The following is a 25,042-nucleotide window of genomic DNA, read 5'->3' on the forward strand; positions in this document are numbered from 1 at the left end:
GAGTTATGCCCCAAGTTTGATCTGAGACATGATCAAAGGAGATAACAGACTCCTAAAATTGTTCTCCAGCCTCTGCATGGACTCTGTAGAATGCACAGATATATATATAGCCCACTGCTGAAAATATTATTTAGGAAGGAAGTGAAGCTTTTAAAGCAATATGCTTTAAAATATGTCCCCCCAAGAACAAAATTCAAATGTCTATGAGGCAGAAATACCAATAGAGGAAGCTCAGGAGTTGGGCACTATGCTGACATACATCTATCTATCTATCTATCTATCTATCTATCTATCTATCTATCTATCTATTGGTTTTTAGAGGCAGGGTTTCTCTGTGTTGCTTTGGAGTCTGTCCTGGAACTCGCTCTGTAGACCAGGCTGGCCTCAAACTCACAAAAATCTGCCTGCCTCTGCCTCCCGAGTGCTGGGATTAAAGACATGTGCTGCCACCCCCCAGTATATGTTGGCATTTTTATGAACCCCTAGAGCAGCAGTTCTCAACCTGTGGAGTCATGACCCCTTTGGCAAACCTCTATCTCCAAAAATATTTACATTACGATTCGTAACAGTAGCCAAATTAAAGTTATGAAATAGCCACGAAATAATTTTATGGTTGAGAATCACAACGCGAGGTATTAAAGGGTTGCAGCGTTAGGAAGGATGAGAACCACTGACCTAGAGCCTCTAGGATGGTCAGTACATTCTTTTGTTTGCTCTGGACAAAGAATGTAGGCCTGAAAAAATAGAGGCCAGTACCTGAAAGAAAGACGTGGCAATTTCTAGAATTTTTCTAACACACACACACACACACACACACACACACACACACACACACACACACACACACACACACACACACACACCAGTCCAAATTAACATATCTTTTAAACCTTTGTCAAAATCATCTGGCAAGGAGCTAAGATATCTGTCTATTTTTTTCAAAGCAGAGATGGTCATAACTTTTTAATGAAGGTATACAAAATATTTTTACAAAAAATTTTGGCATTTTTAGTAAAGCAATGCAAACTTTGACAGTTTAAACAACATTCCGTAGGCCCCACTATCAGAAATCTCTAGTCTAATAGCTTTCCCTCAGCTAACTACAAGGGAAAGCATAGTTTTAGCTTGTACAGAGAAGTATCTGGCTGGATTTTAAGTATGAATTTGGAGATATTTTACTCGATGTGTTCACTTTTTTAACTGTGTTGTTAGCATCACAGGGTCTGAATGGCATACCTTCACTCGCTCCTCAAACGGAACCACAAAAGGCAGTTCTGTCAGAATGGCAAGCTGTCGTTCCTCAGACACAGACAGGGGTGGGGACTCCAGACCCACTGCAACACATGTTAAAACTCATTTAGTTTTGTTTGTATTTCTCTTTCCTTTCCATTCACTGCCAGCTACTAAAATCAGGATTTATAAAATAATTTTAAGAATCTAAAATAACCTAGTGATTCCATCTACTTCTAGCTTCATAAACACACCCTTCAGGCCCAATCTGAAAACTATGAGGTAATTCCAGCCAGGTGAGTGCTACCAAAGCATAGAGTGGGTCAGGGCAACCGTCTTCAGTTGCTTGCTCATCCTACAAACACAGCTAGCACTCACAGGGTGAGGCTAAGGATGTCAGAGCTAAAGTGCTAGGTCCCTGTAAAGCTGCATTTTCCTCTGAGATAGATACACATGCATGTCAAGATTTGCTTAGGAGAAGCATATCCTATATTGGTCAGAAAACAGCCTGGTACAACAAAACCCTTTCAAGCTCATTTGAATGAGTTAGTAATCAGGCATACCTTGGTCCCTTCCCTTGGGGACTGGGCAGAGTGCATCACCCCTTTGCTCATGGCAAACAGTATCCTGGCTCTGTATGCAGACACCTTAGTGCACTCTCTCTCTTTCTCCCTCCCTCTAATAAAACTTCCCACACAAGCTCTGTCTGGCCTGTTTGTCCTTCACTAGTCAAGGGCTTCCCACCAAGGTCCTACCCATGCCTTATCAGAACAGAAAGAATTTGAATAACTTTTAACAGTTTAAGATTCCCTGGAGAGGTGGCCCAGGGGCTAAGAGCACTGACTGATCTTCCAGAGGATCTGGGTTCAAATCCCAGTACCCACATGGCAGCTCACTACTGTCTGTGATTCCCTTTTAGCTACGCAGAAGTGGCTCACACCATTAATCCCAGCACTTAGGCAGAGGCAAGCATCTCTATGAGTTGTAGACCAGCCTGGTCTACATAATAAGTTCCAAGACAGCCAGGACCACATAGACAGACCCTGTCTCCCACCACCCCCACAAAAAATGAAAAGAAAAAGACAAAAAGAAAAATAGACTATATCTTTAACATATTTTAAATCCTTCAAAGGCAATAATTAAAAAATAAGCACATGAAAGTATATACTCAATATCATTAGTCAGTTGGGAAATGCAGGGTAAAATCACAATGAGGTATCACTGTATTTCTCACTTGCTCTTTGGTGGAGCTAGGGATGAAATGCAGGGTTTGGTCAAGGCTAAGCAAGTGTTCCACCACTGTGTTACATCTCTAGTCTACCATATATATATATTTTTTTTTTGTTGTTGTTGTTCGTTTTCCGAGACAGTGTTTCCCTGTGGCTTTGGAGGCTGTCCTGGCACTCGCTCTGGAGACCAGGCTGGCCTGGAACTCACAGAGATCCACCTGCCTCTGCCTCCTGAGTGCTGGGATTAAAGGCATGCACCACCAATGCCTGGCTACTTTTGTTGTTGTTTTTTTTTTTTTAATTTATTTATTTATTATGTATACAGTATTCTGTATGCTTGTATCCCTGCAGGCCAGAAGAGGGCACCAGATCTCATTACAGATGGTTGTGAGCCATCATGTGGTTGCTGGGAATTGAACTCAGGACTTCTGGAAGAGCAGCCATCTCTGCAGCCCCCATACCATATACTTGTAAATGGCTAAATTTTTAATTCTTAAAGAAGTTTTGACAATTTCATATATGTACACAATATATGGTGATGACATTCATAGCTCATTATCCTCTCCTTGCTGACCACCTTCCTCTAGTCTTCTAACTCTCATCTTTTCTGTGATCTACTGGAGCATAGGCAACCAATCACTGTCTATGTTACTAAAGAAAACGACTCCCACTTCCTTACCAAACATTAAGAGCTAATAGCTCCTCAGAAGTTGTGAAGCCCCATGAGTTTCTTCCTCATCAATGCCTGTATGTTGAAAGGCCAGGCAACCATAGCTACTATCCATTACTGAAATGGCCATGTCATATCTGTAAGATAACTGTCTTTTTAAAATGATAATCCCAGGAGGACATGGTGGAGAGTATACCTTTAATCCCAGAATTTGGGAGGCAGAGATGGCCAGAACTCCAGAGCAGCTAAGGCTACACAGTGAGACTCTGTATCAAAGAAACAAAAAGCAACCAACCAAAACAAAACATGACAATTCCAAGTACTGGCTGGTATACAAAGTACCAGTGCACAAATCATACATCTACGGTCAGAAAACAGTTCTGTAGTTTGTTTTTTAATTTACTTATTTTAGTATGCATTAGTGGTATGCTTATATGAGGGTTTCAGATCTTGGAATTACAGACAGTTGTGAGCTGCCATGTGGGTGCCGGGATTTGAACCCAGGTCTTCTGGAAGAGCAATCAGTGCTCTTAACCACTGAGCCATCTCGCCAGCCCCAGTTATGCAGTGACTTAGGATTCTTCCAGTATTTATATTCACACAAATACTTGTACTCTGATAATAATAGCAGCTACATTCATAACCACCCAAGACTGAAAAATAACCAAATGTCTTCTTTATGGGGTAACTAGTCAATGAAATTCTGTGGAGTGATCAAAAGAAACAGCTATGATCCACAGAACCTTACTGCCTCATGCTGCTTGGCCTGCAGTTCCACTTTTCAGAAAAGGTGAGATAACAAGCATTTTGCACTGTTTACCAGGGTACATAGCTGATTTCTATTGGAAGATGAAAATACTGTGTGGTGTTCAGCAAAAACCACAAGAGCTAACAGTAGGAGGAGTGAATGAAGCAGAGTATTTGCCCTTGTGAAAAGAAGTTTCAACTAAGGAGAACTTACCCTCCAGGGTGGACTGCAGAGGGCCAATCCTGCCCATCCTCCGGAACCGCCACACGTGTCTAGATGCAGGTACATAGAGCTGGGTGACCTGTGCAAATCAACCGCTGTCAGCATTTTCTTTTAGCCCAGTACTGTCTGGTGGTATATGAACAGACAGACGCATGGCCTGCAGTTCCTTAAGGAGCTGGCTGTCTATCCCTGCCCAGTGCAGGATGCCTTTCATATCCTCACATTCTAGCCTTAAGTACTTTAAAGTGAGCTGGTGAGTGTCTGGGCAGAGTAAATGAATATAATAATATAATTACAAAACAAAGCATATCACAATTTAAAAAATAACTATTAAACTTAGCTATCTCCTCTAAAGTTTTTCTTTTCCAATTAATTTGCTTGAATTAGTACTCAAGAGAGATAAGCAGAGGGCATTTTCTCTTAAGCTTTGCTTTAATCTATAAGTTCTTCTCATCCCTTAGTTTCAGTCTTTTTGTTTTTTTTTTAAATAATGGTATAAGTTTCTGCTTACAGTCTGGATCATACCCACTATTTACAGAGGTACACAATAGGCTTTAGAGCAGCAAGCTCAGTATGTGTGGTGACATGATACACCCTTCCCTGAGCCCAAAAGATAGGACACCCACTATCTAGAAGACATACAACAGGAAGGCATCAATGCTATCTAACTAGTCTTAGAGAGGCAGGTCAAATGTTTACTACTTCTTTCTTTCCATAACAGACTTCAAAATAATGAAATGGTTCTTTTACACTTCATAAAATTGATGGATGAAGGTCTTTTTCTCTTTAGTGCCATTGTGAATTTGTAGGGTTACTATACAAGGCCAGTCCATGCAGCTATTTTCATTGTTGCTCAGAGTTTTCAGGACAGTGTATATGTCTGGAAGGACTGGGGTTCTCAGAAGTCCCTGATCTTTCCTCACACCCCAGCAGCCTCTACTGTGACAGGTCACCACACCTCAAACCTAGAACTACCACTGTGCTAAAGACCTTTTGTGTTGGTGGGAAATATACCTGGGCCCTGCAGCTGTTCACTTTGAAGATCTGCCCTTTTGCACTCCACCTCAGGCTCCATTTGAAGATGGCTTTTTCCTCAAAGACCCAGTCACACATCCACTGTCCTACCACACTCCTATGCTGGTTTCTTGCTGCACCTGTTTCCCTGTTTTCTCTCTACTCTCAAAGATTCTAAAATTCATCAATGGAGACTTTCTCTGGGAGCACCTAGTGCCCTGTTATTATATACTCTTCCTGATGGTCTGGAAGATTTGGTCTGCTTTAGGTTCGAATCTTAGCAATATTCTTTTGTGTCTGCTCCCTCAGACAATCCAGGATAAAGCTCATCTTGCCCTCTGACCAAGAGTTAGCACTGCAGACAAAATCAGTACCTACTCAAAACTTAAGTGAAGACTTAAACAATTTAAAAAGACTTACTCTCCCCAGAAATACAAAAGCTGAGAAACCATCTTTAATGAAAACAATTAGAGATTTTCCACTAACTTTATCTGCTTTGATATCCTCTTGTTCTGACAGCCAGTGGTTTGGAGGACAGAAATTTCTCCTTGTGTCTCTAGACTTCAGCATCTTCACTAGGTTGGTGATAACCTGAAAAGAAAGAACAATGTCATACAAACAATTCAATAACTAACAGCTCACAGAGCAGGCAGCATCACCAACCAGATGCCAGAAGACACTGACATAGGTGCTTTTCGACCTGATAAAATGGATGCGGATTTTCCGAGCCTACAAAAAGCCTCCTACAAGGACAAGAACAGGCTAGAGGAATAAAACAGTTGTCTGCTAATAGAAACAGAAAAGCAACACAAGTGCACACACAATGTGATCTTTAAAAAATGAGGCCAGGGACTGGAGAGATGGCTTGATTCTAAGAATGACTTCCTTCTCCTGTAAAGGACCTCAGTTCAGTTCACAGCACTCATGTCAGATGGCGCACAAACACTTTTAATTCTAGTACCAGGGCATCTAGATACTCTTCGAGTCTCTGGAGTACCTAGACACATCACACACATGCCAAAAGTTTGAAGTGTGTAAAATTGCAAAATGTCTCATACAGTTTAGTCTCTTTCCTCTTGAATTCCAAATCCTCCTGCTTCTAATTCCCAAGTGCCAATGATTACAGACAGGCATCATCACACTTTGTTTGGAATTCTCTTTAAGGGGGGAAGGAATTCTTTTTTTTTCAATCGTACCCCCTTTAGATTTATCTTATGTGCATAAGTGTTTTGCCTGCAGCAAGTGTGTACCTAGTGTCTTTGGAGGTCAGAAGAGAGCACTGCATCTTCTGGAAACTGGGTCCTTTGCAAGAGGAGGAACAAGTGCTCATAACTACTAAGCCATCTATCCATCCCCTTGGTTAGAATTTTGTTGCTGTTGTTTTTGAGACAGGGTTTCTCTGTTTAGCCCTGGCTGTCCTGTAACTCCCACTATAGATCAGGCTGGCCTTGAACTCACAGAGATCCACCTGCCTCTGCTTCTGAGTACTGGGATTAAAGGCATGTGTCACCACTGCCTGGCCTTGGCTATAACTTTTAAGGCAGAACTCTGGCAGTACAATAGTGCACCTGGGCTCATTTCCACCACTATTTGGTAATTTCTTTTCTAATTTTTCAGAGAAATACTACATAGAGGACATGGGCAAAATAGCATCCTAAATCTCCACACACACCTTGCCTGTGCCTATGAAGCTGATTAATTTTCCAAGTCTTTTATCTTGGTATAATTCCCAAATTGGCCATGCTGCCCAACTGCAGCATCACAGCTTTGTATATTCTTGGAGTAATAGCTGTTTTGGCTATGCCATGAGCTCCTTGGGAAGAGAGCCCAACAAATTACCTAGAGATCTAGTAGTTTTCAGTAACTAATCTGGGATCAAAAGTTATTTGATAGGATTAAAGAAATCTAGCAGTACTATACTATACTATACTACATTGAAATGTACTTTGTAGAGCTGACAAAAATTGCTGCATAAAGTAAAGAAGCTCACTATCAGTACTGACAACTGAGTGTAAATCCCCAGGAACCACATGACAGAGAGAAGCAATTCCCACAGGTTGTACAATAACCTTCATACATATGCTGTTGCATGCATACTCCCAAATAAATAAATAAATAAATATGTGTAAACACATATCATCTATAAAGTCTTCTAGTGCCAATTTAATATAAATATGAAACAACTTTAAAAAATATAAGTAGGGGGGCTGGAGAGCTAGCTCAGCAGCTAGCTCAGTTCCTACCAGCCACACTGGTGGGATGACTCACAGCTGCCTATTACTCCAGCTCCAAGGGATCTAACACCTTCTTCTCTACTTCTTCTCTACTACTCTACTTCTACATAATGATATAATATGTATTCATACACACACACCCACAGACACTTACACACAATTAAAAATAAAATCTTGGAAAAAAATGTAAGTAGAATAAGTTTGTTCAATATTTTAAGAGTCAAACTTACCTTTTAAAAAATATTTGTGATTCAATGGAGTACTACTCAGTGGAAAAAAAAACAATGGAATCTTGAAATTCGCAGGCAAATGGATGGAATTAGAAGAAACCATTCTGAGTGAGGTAACCCAGTCACAAAACGACAACATGGTATGCACTCACTCATATATGGATATTAGACATAGAGCAAAGGATTACCAGCCTACAGTCCATACCACCAGAGAAGCTAGGAAACAAGGAGGATCCTGAGACAGACAGACATGGTCTCCCGGAAAAGGGGAAAGGGACAAGATCTCCTGAGCAAATTGGGAGCATGCGGGGAGGGGAAAGGGAGTTAGGAGAAAGAGAAGGGAAGAAGAGGCGAGGAGAGGACATGAGAAAGCAGGAAGATTGAGTCAGGGGAAGAATAGAGGAGAGCAAGAAAAGAGATACCTTAATAGAGGGAGCCATTATAGGTTTGAAGAAAAATCTGGTACTAGGGAAATGTCCAGAGATCTACAAGGATGACACCAAGTAACAATCTAAGCATACCTTAAATGCCCTTCTCTGATAATGAGAGCGATGTCTACCTTATATGCCATCCTAGAGCCTTCATCCAGTAGAAGCAGACACCCACAGCTAAACACTGAGCTGAACTCCTGGAATCCAGTTGCAGAGAGGGAGGAGTGATGAGCAAAGGGGTCAAGACCAGAAGAAACCCACAGAAACAGCTGACCTGAGCAAGTAGGAGCTCATGAACCCCAGACTGATAGCTGGGGAATCAATATAGGACCAACCCATACTGAAAGGTTCAGGCATTATGCTGGCCTGCCCCTGTTACCTGGTGGAATCCACTCAGGCAGAACCCTGGTCAGCCCAAGGTTCCATGGGAACTAAGTCTGCACGCAGGTGCAGAGGACCCCTTTAAAAGATAGGCCCCTGCCCATTTACGCTCTCTCTTCCTCTGTTCCCGCTCTCTGTCCCCTCTCTCTGTTTCCCCGCTCTGTCTCTCTATGGCGACCGGCCATGGCGGTCAGCCATTTACCCCTGTTCCTCTTCTTAGTCTCCCCATTCTGCCAGGCCTTATAATAAACTTATAGTCTTATGTCTCATGTCTCAGCATTTCTCTTTTCTTCTTTTTAAACAAAACAATAACACAGACCCCCTGAACATGGGTGTCAGTGAGGAGGCCTGGACAGTCTATAGACCCTCTAGCACTGGATCAGTATTTATCACTAACATAGGAGCCCATTCCACAGAGGGAAACTCTCTCAGCCTAGACAGACACACGGGGTGGTTGGGGGGGGGGGCTTAGCCAGGCCCTGCTCCAAATGATATGACAGATCTGAAGATCCCCCATGGAAGGCTTCACCCTCCCTAAGGAGCAGAAAGGGGATGGGGGTTGATGGGGGGGCAGAGGAGGAGGGGAGGGAGAGGGAACTGGGATTGACATGTAAAACAAGCTTGTTTCTAATTTAAATTAAAAAGGGGAAAAATATTTGTGATTTAGCCAAAATTCAAATGAACTAGATAACCTGTATTTTTATCTGGCAAAACTAGTGTTAAACACTCTTAGAAGTCAAACAATATTTTTCCTCCATATAAACTACTTTTCTTCTGAGATTTAAAAATATAAATTTTATGAAACCATAACAGGATTCATTTTCACATTGCTTCTGTCCACACTCTCATCAATGAAACAACTGAGATGTGACCTTTAGCAAAAAGGAAAGATGAGTCTGCATAGATAGCCATTAGGAAGTGGGGGGGGGGGCGCACACACCTTTTATCCCAGCACTCGGGGAGTCAGAGGCAGGCAGATCTCTGAGTTTCACGACAGCCTGGTCTACACAAAGTAGTTCTAGGACATCACACAGAGAAACTCTGCTCCCCCAAAACAAAACGAGGGAGGGAGGGAGGGAGGGAGGGAGGGAGGGAGGGAGGGAGGGAGGGAGGGAACCTATTTTGAAAAGAATTACAACTAAAACTATAATTAATTAAAACCAAACAGCACAGCTAATTCACTTTTTGGTGACAGAATTTAATCTGGAGCCTTATGCTTTCTAGAGAAGGGCTATACCATTGAACTACATTCCCAGCTCTCTTTGTACTTTTTGAGACAGGGCCTAGGAGAACCATAACTCCCTTGGTAGCCCAGGCAGTCACAAACCTGCATTCTTACCTGGTGCCAGAATTCACAGGTGTGTGCTACCTGGCCTGGCTATGGCTGATTCTTTAAGGAGCTCCATAAAAGCACACTCAGCAGCACAGAACTTCTAGGTGCTGAAGGGGGCAAATGTGCCATGTGATAAATCATTAAAGGAGAATTTTTTATAAAGATTTTACTTCAAATGAAGAACATATTTAGAGGAGTGTGAGGAAACCAGTGGCAGGCAGCTACAGTAGTATCACCTGACAGAAGAGGTTCTCCTACAGGGAATGGAAAGAACATAGGAAGTCTACAGCAAGCCCTCACTACACAATGATCCTGCCAGATCCCAGGCTGAGTCGGCATGGGGTTGCTTAAGTAATCAGTGATGAAGGCTTGGAATGCTAGGTGTGAGCTGCCATACAAGTGACCCTGTTTTACACAGCCCTCAACTATCACTTGTTAAAGATAGACACAACACATGGCTTTGTTACAGGTCTGAAATACTACAAAATTGTTTCCTTAAGTATTCATTTCAATTAGCCACTAAAAAATAAAAACAAAAGCAAGAAAAAAAAAAAAAGAAGAAGAAGAAGAAGAAGCAAAAACCCACTCAGCTAACCCTCAATAATAGGAAAGGTCCAACTTGTAAGAACACAACACAGGTCTACCACTCTGGGACTCTTGGTGAAAAAAACACATCAGGATTGCAGCCAGGACACTGGTTGCATCCATTTACTCTGTTAAAAACTTGGGCTGTTGTTTTGTCTGTCTTTTTTCTTCAGTGCCAGGGACAGAACCAAAGGGCTTGCCTATGCTAGGCAAACATTCTACTTACAACCAAGCCACATTTTCTTTTCCCTCCCTTCCTTCCTTCCTTCCTTCCTTCCTTCTTTTTGATTTTTCGAGACAGGGTTTCTCTGTGGCTCTGGAGGCTGTCCTGGAACTAACTCACTTTGTAGATCAGGCTGGCCTCGAACTCACAGAGATCCGCCTACCTCTGCCTCCCGAGTGCAAGCGCCACCACCGCCTGGTCTAAGCCACATTTTCATGTTTCTGAAATTAGTATTAATGATACATAAAACTGTCTGTTTGAGACAGGGTTTCTCTGTGTAGCTTTAGAGCCTGCCCTGGAACTTTCTCTGGAGACCAAGCTGGCAGCAGACTGACAGAAATCAGCCTACTTTTGCCTCGCAAGTGATGGGATTAAAGGCGTGTGTCACCATGCCTGGCAAAACTGAAGTTTATTTATGACACTTCATAATTTACATAATGTACTTCAAGCATATTCATCTCCTCCTTAGTCCCCCCCAACCCAATTCCTTTTTCTCATCCCTCCTCCTTTCATGCCTTCTTCCCAGTAAGATTTGTTATAGTTGTTAAAAGGAGCATAGGTGAGTTTGTTTACAGAATCATGAGACCTTACAATTATTGAAGAAAATTTCTTCCCCTCTTTCATTAACTGCACATCTTAAATCAGGGCCCTCGAATTTCAATGATAGGCTATTGAAAGACCCAACACTAGAAAGACAAGCAAGGCTGCTGTGAGTTCAAGAGTGCAGCCGCCCTGTCACGCCCAGAAGTCAGCGTTCCACACCTATGCCCTTCCTCTAATTCTTGAATTCTTTGTGCAGCACTATCAGGAGGTGGAGCCTTATTCGTGGAAGTGTGCCACTCTCTTCCTGCTGCCTTCAGATCTGGATATGGAACTCTCAGTTACCTCTCCAACACTAAGCTGGCTTGCATACAGCCACGCTTCCCACTCTGATGATAATGGACTGATTACACCTCTGAACAGTAAACCAGCCCCCAATTAAATGGCTTCCTTCATAAGAGGTGCCATGGTCCTAGTGTCTCCTCACAGTAATAGAAAACCTAAGACAGATATGGATGTCCCACTTATGGGTCATTTATTCTCAGTAATTTGGCCAGTTATGAATCTCTGCAGTAATCGCTGATCACTGCAAAGAGAAGCTTTTCTGACAAAAGCTGACAGCAGCACTATCCTAAAGGCATATATTTAGAAGGTAACATGATAGGTACATTATGTTCAGTTAGCAAAGAATAACAATAGCTTCTCCACTATGGCATAAGACTTCCTTAAACATGGGCTTTTGACTGGGTCTAAAGTATGAGGGCTAGTCAGCAGAAAGGAAGCTTATAGCCAAGTTTCAGCTTTGTTTTCCTATGTCCTGTGAGCAAGGCAGCCTTCTCTCCTGAGTGCTGGGATATACCAGGTTCACCAGCACACCCAGAACACTCATTTCTTTCAAGTAGAAAATACAAACCAACAATTGAGAGAGCAAGAATCATCTACCACAGCACTCTTGGCTTTCTATGTGGGAACATATACAGATGTGCCTACCTGTCTGATACACTGCCTTTGGTAAGGCCCATTAAATGTGACAGCCAGACACAAAGACATATCAAGCAGGATTTACTGCCTATTCACAGGGTTACAGTGATTACAGCTATAAATTACACTTCCAAAGGAAGTTTATAAAGTTGATAAATGCCTGATCTGTTTTAACAATGTGATGCGGAGCTTAGGAAGCAACCTCAGTTCCCACAGTGTCAAGTAAAGATGGCACTAAGCAAGCACTTAGACGCTGTGCCCTGTGACTAGCCAACAGAGTCTCGCACGCAAAGTAATTCAGGAGGACCACCTTTGACTGAAAAATTAAAATGGCTGCATGGAAGGACAAAGCTCAGTCTCAGTGCTTGCAATTCTGTCAGTCAACAGAAAGCCAGAAATCAATGGCAAATGCTTTCACCTCCCTTGGTTTCATCATGAATATTTCCACTCTAATTTGGTACTATAATCCACATAAATGGTGCGGGCATTTTATTTTGGTACTTTCAGGAGAACATGGTTGGCTCTGTACAGGACCAACATTTGACACCTACCACACAGAATCACTACCATATGAACAGACAGGCAATGCTTGCTTTTAGGAAAAAGTTGACAACTTCCTATTGTTTCTGTTATTTGATAATAAAGGTCATTTTTTTTCCTACAAGAAAAGCTAATAGCAGCTCATCACTCATGGGTCATACTAGTTTGTATAATTTCTAGGACTCAATTCATAGCAAGTGGTATAAAATAGGTTGGGGACATGTTCTTTAAACAATTCTGTTGAAGGCCAAAGGTCTTTGTTAAAACACAATTTTAAACCTAAACCAATCCCATATCAAAAAAGAAAGCAAACAATTAAGATTTTGTGTGTAGCTCAGCGATAGAATGCTTGCCTAGCAAGCACGTATAAGCCCTGGGTTCAATCTCTTTCTTTCACTGACACACACACATCAAGAGAGCAAGAATCATCTGCCACAGCACTCTCAGCTCTCTAAGTGGCAGCACATACAGATAGATGTGCCTGCCTCCCGGACACATGGCCTTTAATAGGCCTATTAAATGTGACAGCAAGATACAAAGACATATTGAGCAGGATTTCCTTTCTCTTCACAGGGTTAGCTCAAAGTACACACAGAGTGAATGTGGACCTAAAATTGAGAGGAAAGTGTTTGAGACAGGGTCTTGCTTAATTCACCTTGAACTCAATATAGCCCAGGCTGGCCACATGATTGTAATCATTCTGCCTCAGCAACCTGAGATTTGGGATTACTAGCATGCATCACTGCACTTGGCTCCACAAAAAAAAAGAAAAAGAAAAAGAAAAAGAAAAAGAAAAAGAAAAAGAAAAAGAAAAAGAAAAAGAAAAAAGATCAGGGTGAAAAATATCTCAAGAATCATTATTAAATTCAGATATTCCTAAGTCCCAAAGATAAGACTGTCATATGAAATTATAAAACACCCAGTAGGAACTATAAAACACTGAAGTTATCTTCCAGTGTACACAAAACCTGGTTTTCCACAGAAGGGCAGTGTTACTAGCAAAGGTCCCAGAGCTTAATTACATATGGACAAAAAAACACACATGCTACCATATGGCCCAAATCCACGAACGCTCAAACATTCCAAATCTAAATTAGGTGAGATCCTAGAAAAGCTAAAAAATAGCCCACCTTCAAGGAAGGGCTCAGCAAGCAACTTTTATATTTACTTACAAATGTAGAGAGGGATGATTAAAATAAATTGTGCAAACATGTATTACATCAATCTGCACAATTATGAATTCAATGATGCATTAGCCCTGTATTCACACAATCAAAACATTATCAGTTACTTTCAGTGCTGCTAATGCTTATGCTTCTAAGTGAAATGTGTTGTAAAATCAGGCAGAATGGGCTGCAGAGAGACTCTCATGGACTTGTAGGATGAATAAGCAGTCCTTAATTAGCCCATCAGGTTAAGTGCAAGCATTAATGGGTCTTTCCTAAAGTCTAGCCTGACATCTTTCTCCAAACATGGCCAAGAAGAAAGTTCCATTAGCAATATTAATACAAGCTTAGTTGATCATTTTCATTCAATTAACTTCTTTCAATTAAATAGATAGCTTGACAAAAGCAGTGATAAAAGACCTGAAGGGACAACTGATGAGTCTCGTGGAGCATTAGTGTGCGAGAGGTCGCTGGCACTAAACGGCCTGTAAATCTAGCATTCAATTTGGAAGATGCATTTCTTTTGCTCTCACTCCTTTAACGAGCAATTTTAGCTGACTAGATGTGTTTGCAGCAGAAACTGCATGGGGGTCAGAGTTGAGCACCTTTTCCCTGCTCTTTTTTTCCACCCCAAGTCAGTAATGGTCTCCCGCTAGCACGCCAGCCACAGCACCCATAACTTCTTTTTCTCCAAGGTTAGAAATTAACACACTCTAGAGAAATTCATACATAGCATCCACGGAAACCTAGGACTAATTCTACCTTCATGGTTCCATTTTACAAAAGATTCAAAAATACATTCCACCACCAAAAGATCTTTTAGTGAAAAATAAAAACGGAAACATTTAAATTTTTTTATTACTACTTCTGCCTGTCTAAGTCTTAAGACATTTTACACACGTTATTAACTGTGAAAGCAAGGTTTTTACTTTTCACCTTGTACTGTAGCACTCATGTGAAAGGTGGAAGACAATATCTGGGAGTCAGCTCTTTCTTTTTTACTGTGTGTGATCCAGGACTCAGCTCAGGTCTCTAGGTTTGGCAGAAAGAGCCTTTACCTACTGAGCTACTTCACCAGCCCAAAAGCAAAGTCTTAAAATGAAGCAGATATAAAATAAAGATGTGGCTTTTCCTTAAAAGTTTTGCATGTTAGAGGCTGGAGAGATGGCTCAGTGGCTGAGAGGGCTGACTGCTCTTCCAGAGAATCAGGGTTCAATTCCCAGCACCCATATGGCAGCTCAAAACTTTCTGTAACTCCAAGATCTGACACTCTTACACAGACATACATGTAGGCAAAGCACCATTGCAAATAAAATAAATAAATTTTAAAAGTTTTGTACCTTAAAATTATGTTTGACATCAACCTCCATGTGGAAATTATTCTGTACGGAGCTCAGCAGAAACAAGTCTGTGCTACATGCACTCTCCCTCATGCCACGTACCTTGAACAACTGAACCCATCGCTTCTGCTCCATTTGTATGCATTGCTGCATCTCAGAATTGGTGGTGACCCCAATACTCTGAAATGCCGTGACATACTCTTCCCGAACTTCCGGCTTTGTTTCTGGATATGCTAGCTTGATGATCCCTAAGCAGGCATCCCGAAGGCATCGAGACAGCAGGATTAGCTCCTCCAGAGTGAAAGGCATCATGGATGATTGTCTCTGACCTACAACTGAAACAATCCAATTTTCCACCACGTTCTTTTTTTTAAAACTATATACAAAGCAAGTTAAAAAAAAAAAAAAAAAAAAAAGAGGCTTTTTCAAACTGACAGGCCATGACACCAACAGCAAATCCATTTTTCAAAATTCTCACCTTCTATGGGATCACCAAAAAATTCATTGTCATGTATGGAAATCAGAGAATGACTGAACAAGGAACTGAAGAGGTAAAAGAGGGGGATGATTCGACTAGAATCTTCAAAAGACATGGGTGAACCCCTTGATATCACCTGAAGCAATGGCACCATAGACCTAGAATAGGGGAAAAGAGAAACAAAATGGCTATTTTAAGTTGAGTTGTAGCTTAGGAATTAAGATACCATATAAATATATTCGGTGAAAATAAAATTTACATCAACAATGAAACTACTTACAGGAAGGAAAGGTCCCTCCCTGAGACAACACAAGTTAGTACCAGAGAACACGAGCGATTCCACCACATGAACCAGACTGATGGGTCCCTGCTCCTGCCACCAAAGGAATAGGCAGCTACTAGAGCAGACATCATCCCAAGCCAAAGTTCTGAAGAGCTTTAGATGAAGATTTGGTTCCTATATGGAAAACTCCCTTCTCCACAGACTTCCATTTAACAAAGGCCAAGGTTTGTCACAGCACACAACATTTTATCTAGCTCCCTACTTTCAGGAAGGGTTATAACAGTTCTACATCGAAGCCAAATTACAACCTTGAGGAATCACAGCTCCCACTCCTCTCCAGGCCTTGCTCCTCCTGTTCATGTTTGTAAGCAGCTCCCTTGACTGTCACATGGATGGGTCTAAAGAAAACTTTGTGTCTCTACTACCTATCACAAGCTGTGATCTGTTCCTTTCTTTCTAATCTAAGTCTGTCATATGGAACACATGACTAGTTCACTGGAAACAAAGGAAGCATCATTTTCCTTCTGCAATGGAGACCTGTGGGTCACTTCATGGGTATACATTACACAATCTTGACTCTCGGGGGATCTTTTCCACAAAAGTTCTTTTTGTTTGTTTTTCCAGACAGGGTTTCTCTGTGTGACACTGTAACTCACTCTGTAGACCAGGCTGGCCTCAAACTGACTGAGACCCACCCACCTCTGCCTCCTGAGTGCTGGGATCAAAGGTGTGGACCACCACAACACAAGTTGTATTTTGGAGACAGGAGTAGAAGTTAAGACCAAGAAGCCAACACCACCATGCAGATGGCAGAGTAGAAAGAAGCCTTCTAGTTCTTTCCAGAGGGTGTGGTGGTGGGATGTCTTGCAAATGGGGCAGATGAACATGGGACTCTGAATCTGCATGGTACTACTTTTCAGGGAAGGTTCTAAAATGATAACAGGAACTCTATGCAGCTCACAACAATCTGTTAACTCTAGTCACAGGGGATCTAAAGCCCTCTTCAGCCTCCTTGGGAACTGCAACCATACAGACATACATACTATCATACTTCACTACCAAAGCCAGGAAAGCTGAGGGCTGACTTAAGCATGCACAATAGTGGTTTTTTCACCTGCCCAGCCCCATGAGAAAAGGACCTAGCCTCCACTTCCTGACAGAGGAAGTACCACCAGGCCACCCATGAAATTTTCCTCCATACACACAAAGTAATTACTTCACTGCTATGTATTTTGTTGATATTAGTAAAGATAATAGCCAGTATCCTTTAGCTTGCTAGCCCATCAATGCAGAGCCACAAAAGCCACTCATAAAACCAAAGAGCATATAGAATTTAAGAGAACAAGGCCTAGTGGTTGCTGAGTGGCCAGTGTTTCCTACATTTAAGCAGTGCTGAGCCAACAATGAAGAATCACTCCAGTTGTGAAACCTGATCCTTACATTATCATAAACCACCACAGGATCACTCAGGCAGATGAGTAAGACTGTTAACCAACATTAACTTATTCTGTCTCTCCTTAATTCCATGAGGTGAGCAAAAGAAGTAAATCATTCTCACTTGAATGACGGAAAATGGAACTTGGAAGAAGAGTCACCAGTGCATCAGTGGACTCTGAGGCCAGGGACAAAGGAAACACAGGCCATTCTTACCATTCTAAACACAGACTCAAACATCAGCTCAATCTCAAGAGACATGGAAGCAAATATAAAGTCTCTAATTTAATGTGCCAGGTAGGACATCAAAAGCTGGTTGGATTACAGATTTCAGATGAATCCCTGTCATCTGCATCCACTCTCAGAATAAGGATTTGCACCTGTCCATGGAGACTACTCACTCCATCCATTTAAGGGTTTTCAGCTTCTCTGGCTGAATGGGCTTCTGTCTAAGGATGCCTTTGGGGACAGTGAAGTGACCACAAGAAGAGTAGCCTTTGGTAAAGTTGCCTGTTTGCTGTTGGCTGCTTCAGTAAGTCAGAAACTACACTGTCTCATTTCAACGGGAAAGAATATTGGGAAGAACACACTTGAATAAAAAGTCTTTTTCTGAGTGGTGGTGGCACACGCCTTTAATCCCAGCCCTTGGGAGACAGGCAGGTGGATCTCTATGTGTTCCAGGCCAGCCTGGTCTACAAAGTTCCAGGATAGCCAGGGCTACACCGAGAAATCATGTCTGGAAAACAAAACAAAACACTCAAACCTTGAAAAACATCTGCCCACTCCCACTCCTAGACTTGTTGGGGTGAGGGACAGGCTGCATCTAAACTGGGTGTGGAACCTCTTGGTTACCGGATGAGACAATGGGATGGTCTCCCAAGTCTGACTCAGGTCTCCCTGCTGAGCTAGACTTGCTGTAAAACTACTCTCAAACTAAATTCACTGTCATTTTCAGAAAAATCAGATGTTTCATTTTTAATTTTATTCCCAAAATTAGTACGAGCTGTTAAGTAGGAATATATTAATATACTATTTATGTTCCTGGAATTTATTTAATAAAGTAAGCAAGTAACAAGATACTCCAAATTCTCAACTGCCTTTAAAAGTTGCTTTTAAAAACCTATATAATTTTATCCATTGTAAAATAGTATTAACAATTTAATATAATTAACATTATCATTTTTCTTTCACACATCATGACTCCATTTCCTCACCAAAAGGCAAATGTCATAAACAAACAGGCAATTATCAGGCAGACCATAGCAGTATCTCTGTTGCTAAGCTAGGGTACTTACAGGTCAATGGTAATTTCCTGTCCTAATGATCTCCAATCTCCTCTTGCCCTAAGTAAACTGTTGTTCATGAAAGCCAAGGTCACATCACAAGGATTAAAATGCACCCAAACCTCTTATTTTAAATTTTCTAAGTATGAATCTAATCTAGGTGTTTCTAATCTCTGCTGATTCCAGATAAACCACTGGGCCTTCATCAGTGTCACCAACCACAGGAGTCTGAAAAAAACTCTTATTCACGTAAGAATCATTAAAATTCAATGAAAAACATCCAAGTTATTCAGAGTAGTGCTATACATGAAAGGAATTCCCCTACCACTATGAAGAGATTCTCTAGATGTGACAGCACACACCCATATTCCTAGTATACCAGGCTAGCTGCACAGTGAGACCTGGTTAGTGTTTTTCTTTATCATGGATGGATGGATGGATGGATGGATGGATGGATGGATGGATGGATGGATGGATGGATGGAGCGAGCAGGGCAGGAATTGGAGAGATAGTTCAGCAGTTAAGAGCACTGGCTGCAATTTCAGAGAACTGGGATTTGATTCCCAGAACCCAGATGGCAACTCACAATCACCAGTCCAGTTTCAGGGGATTAGACACCCTGTTCTGACCTCCACAAGCACCATCCACATATGTGGTACACAGATATACATACAGATAAAACTCCCACATACACAAAATGAAATGAACTTTTTAAACAGAACCCCAATGTCTGCAATTTAGATAGAGCTACATTCTAATAAAGTTTACAAATAAGTTAATTGTAAAAATTAGGCTTCCCCGCCCCCATGTGTGTGTGAAATTGAAGCCATTCAGAATACAATTTTCTAACATGACAGAACAAGTGCAAGCAGTAATTAAAAATGTCCTTATAATTCTTTAAGCTGCCACTTTCCATGCCCTTAGGCTCAATCTATAAGTCTATCTAGCACATACCCTGTGATCATCTGCGTTGTCATCGAAGAGATGAGAAACCAAAGGTGCCTCAAAAACCTGGCGTTAAAGGCTAAACTGTAGAGAAGCCTGAAGAGAAACAGAAAAAGAGTAAGAAACGATTCACTCAAATCATAACTTATAAAACAAAGCAGTACAACTATATAGTGAAGACAGCACACAATTTAGAACACTCACATTAATACCACAAAAGCTCACATCTGACATAGGCCCCTTGGTAAAGAAACTGAAAAAAGCCATGTGCCCCAGCTGCAGGAAGGCATGGCTCTTATCTACTGTTACTGCCCTGAGATTAAATCCTAGGTCCAACAGTCTCAAGGATTCATGGCTGCTTTCACTTAAGTTTAGGCTACTCTCTTCCACAATATGGCTTATTAAAATACAATAATATTAATTTAAATTTGCTTAGTGTAGTGGCATATACTTTTATCCCAGCAGTTAGGAGACAGAAGAAGGAAAACCAAGTGTTTAAGGCTAGTCTTGGGTTCAAGACCAGGCTGGGTTATATGAGACCTTGTCTCAGAAACAAGAAAACAAAATTTAAACCTAAAAACCAAACCCCTGTATTCGAGATGAAACCAACAAAAAACACAGGCTAATAATGATGGAAAAACATGTTTATAAAACAGTAAAGTGATTTACTAGACACATTTTAAAATGAAGTAAGAAAACAACAATTGGTTAAGTAAACACAAATAAACAATTTTCACAATGGAATAGAGCTACATTAGGAAAGATCATGTGATAAAAATTTAAAGGCAGGTCCACCACAAAAAAGACTGTATATCTTAATTATCAACCCAGCAACCTCATGTTCTTTTTATGGCATCGCTGTTCCCGTCATTCACTGAGCATAATAGGCAAAGCAAGGGGCTGAGAATCCATATAACTAGCATACAAGTCAGCTTGTGGCAGCGCAAGCCCAGAGCTAATTCTGCCTGGAATGTTTCAGAACCAAACCATCAGCCCACAGACTTTTCAGATGCCTGTTGTTTCTCCCATGGAAACAGCAGTGAGGGTGATTAATAACACTAGGTAGAGTGTACCACAACTTACAATATGGAAAGATGTTTTAATTGATTATATTTAATTGACTAAATTTTGCAAGAAGAATGTTAATTTAAAAGCCCATAGGAAGCCAGGAAGTGGTGGCACACATCTTTAATCACAGCACTCAGGAGGCAGAGGCAGGCAGATTTCTGTGAGTTCTCTTATTTGAATAAGGAATGGCCCTAAGAGAGGCAGGAGAGCTATCTCAACAATTAAGAACATTTGGCTGTTCTTGCAGAGGACTAATGTTCAATTCTCAACAACCACATGGCAACTCACAACCACCTGTAACTCCAGTTCCAGGAGATCCAATACCTTCTTCTGTCCTCAGGCATCAGTCACATGTGTGGTGCACATACAGTATCCATACAGGCACTCACAAACAGAATAGAGGAAGGAGGGAGAGAGGGAAGGAGGGAGGCAGGTAGGGAGGGAGGGAGGGAGAGGAGGAGGAGGAGGAGGAGGAGGGAGGGAGGGGAGGAGGGGATATGGTATTCAAGAGAATACTCACTAAGAAATATCAAGGGCAGAATCAATTAACCTAGGCTGATAAGGGGCGTGGGTCTCAGAGTCTGAGCTGACAACCAGGGAGCCTGCATGGACTGACCGAGGCCCTCTGCATATATATCACAGTTGTGTAGCTTGGTCTTCTTGTGGGACTCCTACATAGTAGTAGCAGGGACTGCCACAATTAAACACTGCCTGCTTTTGGGACCCTTTCCTCCTACCCAGTTGCCTCATCCAGCATTAATAGGAGAGGAGGTGCCTAGTCTCATTGCAATTTGATATACGATGGCAGGTTACTATCTATGGGAGGCCCACCCTTTCCGAGAGCAGAGAAGTGGGGGGTGGCAGTGCTTGGAGGAGTGTAAGGAGGGGAAACTGCAATCAGGATGTAAAAACAAAGAAATATAAAAACAAAGACATAGTGAAACTGGGGTCAGGTGTGGTAGTACAAGCATTTAATTCCAGCATTTGGGAGGCAAAGGGAAGCAGTTCTCCCTGAGTTTAAGGCTAACCTGGACTACATAGCAAGTTTTAGGTCAGCCTAGACTAAGTAAGAACCTAGCTAAAAACATAAATCATAAAATCTTGAACTCTATTCAAGATTATTGTGTGGGCTGGAGGGATGATTCAGCGATTAAGAACACTAGCTGTTCCTCCAGAGGACCTGGGTTCAATTTCCAGCACCCACATTATGGCTCACAATCATCTATGACTGTAGTCCCATGGGATATGATGTCCTCTTCTGGTATGGAAATGTACATGCAGACGAAACATCCATGTGTAACACGAAAAATAAAAACCCAGTGACAGATATTGAGGAGGTTCAAGCTTCAAGCTGAAGATCAGAAAAGCAAAGCAGCCAGTCACTAGCTCTAACCTCTATCTCAGCCTGAAAGGGTTGATCCTGTCTCCATAAATAAGCTCTCTTCCAAGCTTCAGATTGCTGCCTCTCCTCAACGTGGCTAGAGAATAAATCTCAGAATGCAGCCTGAGACACTGTAAGGCTGGAATTAAAGGTGTGAGCTCTAATTCTCTTTTTGACTGATTCCCTCTTGTGTGGGCCAGGGTGGCCTTGAACTCAGAGAGATTCATCTGCCTTTGTCTCCTGAGTCCTGGGATTAAAGGTGCATGCCACCACTGCCTAGCTTCTATGGCTAGCTAGTATGGCTGCTAGAATTAAAGTTGTGTGCCACCCCTGCCTGACCTCTATAGCTTGTAGCTGGTTTTGCAACCTGAACCTTCAAGCAAACTTTATTAAATCATAGATAATAGATCACCATAAATATATATATATATATATATCATAAATAAATAAATCTTAAAAATATTATTTTGCACAACTGCCCTTCACAATCTGCTTGTATGAGAAAGGGAACTCTTACCCATCTCAAAAGTATTATAAACCTATAGAAATGTAATAATGAAGTGGTATCAAAGCCGAAACTCCCCCACTGAAACACAACTGGGTGAGACTCAAAATTACACTAGGAACTTTTAAAGAATCCTGTGGAAGCAATGAAAAATATTAAAAATGTACATTGCCAGGCATGGCGGTGCAGGCCTTTAATCCCAAAATTTGAGAGGCAGAAACAAGTGGGTCTCTGTAAATTTGAGGCCAGCCTGGTCTACACACAGAGTTCTAGACTAGCTAGGGCTACATAATGAGAACCTGTCTCAAAACAAAATAAATTTTGAAAAAGCCCATGAGACCAATTAAGCCTTTAAGCATACTGTCTCCTGGCATTATTATCCACAAAAACCTACTTAAAAAACAAAACAAAAACAAAAACAAACCCACTACACTAAACAGAAATGTTTATTATTTTTACTTTTTATTTTTCAAGACAGGGTTTTGCTGTGTAGCTTTGTAGACCAGGCTGGGCCTTGAACTCACAGATATCCACCTGCCTCTACACCCAAGTGCTGGGAGTAAAGGCTTGTGCCACCACCACCTGGCTGAAAAAGACTTTTTTTTTTCCTGAGACAGGATTTCTCTGTGGCTTTGGAGGCTGTCCTGGCACTTGCTCTTGTAGACCAGGCTGGTCTCGAACTCACAGAGATCCACCTGCCCCTGCCTCCCAAGTGCTGGGATTAAAGGCGTGGGCCATCACCGCCAGGAGAAAAAGACAATTTTTAAAAAGAGGTTGGGCATGGTGGCTCATGCCTATAATCCTAACACTGGGCAGAAGGTTTGCCAACAAGTTTGATACTAGTCTAGACTGCACAATGAGTTCTAAGTCAGCCGGAGCTACAGTACTACTATTTTTCCTCCCATGAAGGGGGGAAAAAAATCATACTGTTGGAAATTAGAGCTACATTAAAGAACAATAATACATGCCTTGTGTCTGAGATGTTTAAAATAGTTATCATATGCCCCATGTATTTATCTGTGTATATGCATAGAAAAGTGTTGTTCCTTCAGTCTAACGCTTTCCCAACTGAGCTATTTCGGCGCTGTTAAAAGTGTTGCTCCTCAAACAGCTAATGAGTTGGTTCAGCAGGTAAAACAATTCACTGACCAACCCTGACAATCTGAATTTAAAACCCAGCACCCACATGGTAGAAGGAGAGATCTGACTCTGCCAAAGTTTTCTGTCTTTGACTTCCACAAGCTCCATGGAATGCAGATGCCACTTCACCCAAATAAGTAAGAAAAGAAAACCCCACAAACTTACTACATGAAGACATCCTAAGCACTCAGGAGGCAGAAGCAGGCTGATCTCTGTGAGTTCGAGGCCAGCTTGGTCTACATAGCGAGTGCCAGGATAGGTTCCAAAGCTACACAAAGAAACCCTGTCTCGAAAAACAAAAAAACAAAACAAAAAATAATAAAAAGAAAACATCCTAATAGGCCATTTTGCTTGTTTTAGTTCTTGCCAATCAAGACATTAAATTTTAAAAAGTAATTTTATATGCTTTCAATATATACCCTTATGTATACTTTATACTAGATGTTCTCCCTAAACATCATCTTATGGAAATTCTACTAAGATTAACATCTTTCTGAAACACTTTTTTTTTTTTTTCTCTCCCAAGACAGGGTTTCTCTGTGTAGCCCTGATTGGCCTCGAATTGAATGCAGACATATGCCTTAAAGGCATGTGCCACACACCCAGAACTGAAGCACCATTTTAATGGCTAGATACTTTTAAGTTATATTTAATGCTAATTTTGAAATACTTATATTTATTCAATGGGCAATAATAAAACAAATTATTAGACCTTTTAATTAAACTTCTGAAGGTAATTTAGTTTGGGGCTCTATTTCCAAGAGGTAAAGAAGTGACTTGTTCTTTCCATGTACTGAGATAGATTAACAGCACTCATACTATATAATAACCCTGTAAGTTAATTAGGGAAGAGCAACTATTTTATAAACTCAGGCTGGTGCTTCTGGGGGCGTATGAAGCCACAGAGGTGTGAACACAGTGGAGACATGGCTCATACCCAAGACATCCCTGGCCTCTGGAGACCTGTGGATAGCCTCACAGGTTTTAAAAACACAGCAAGACATCTGCAATCCTTCCAGCTTATGGGTAGAAATGCCACATTTTGCATTTTGCTGTTGACAGTATCATTTCTTGACAAAGAAGTATTGAAATAAGATATGTAACAATTCGCTTCTGAGATATGCAAGATTAAAAATAAATCCCAAATGTCCTTAAAGATAAAAAAATTTAAGTGGATTTCTGTGAGTTTGAGACCAGCCTGGTTTACAAGAGCTAGTTCCAGGACAGCCTCTAAAGCCACAGAGAAACCCTGTCTCAAAAAACCAAAAATAAATTAAACCAAAACCTTCACAGATAAGTGTAGAAGAAAATATTTTTTTCAAGACAGGGTTTTTCTCTGTGAAACAGTCCTGGCTGTCCTGGAACTCACAGAGATCCGCCTGCCTCTACTCCCAAATGCTGGGATTAAAGGCGTGTGCCACCACCGCC

The 25,042-nt window shown here is 41.4% G+C and overlaps 1 protein-coding gene across 1 annotated transcript in view; it reads right to left on the reverse strand.

Moving 5' to 3' along the window:
* The window catches only part of Ube3c (ubiquitin protein ligase E3C), a 99,380-nt gene that overhangs the window by 35,778 nt on the left and 38,560 nt on the right, over positions 1-25,042 (reverse strand). The window contains exons 11-16 of the mRNA XM_027428639.2: positions 19,530-19,616; positions 15,576-15,733; positions 15,200-15,432; positions 5,600-5,704; positions 4,091-4,178; positions 1,237-1,334 (exon numbers count right to left, since the gene is read on the reverse strand). Coding sequence (XP_027284440.1) covers positions 1,237-1,334; positions 4,091-4,178; positions 5,600-5,704; positions 15,200-15,432; positions 15,576-15,733; positions 19,530-19,616 — 769 coding nt within the window. The remainder of the gene's footprint in view (positions 1-1,236; positions 1,335-4,090; positions 4,179-5,599; positions 5,705-15,199; positions 15,433-15,575; positions 15,734-19,529; positions 19,617-25,042) is intronic.

Source organism: Cricetulus griseus, chromosome 8 (assembly GCF_003668045.3).
Source record: "Cricetulus griseus strain 17A/GY chromosome 8, alternate assembly CriGri-PICRH-1.0, whole genome shotgun sequence".
NCBI lineage: Eukaryota > Metazoa > Chordata > Mammalia > Rodentia > Cricetidae > Cricetulus > Cricetulus griseus.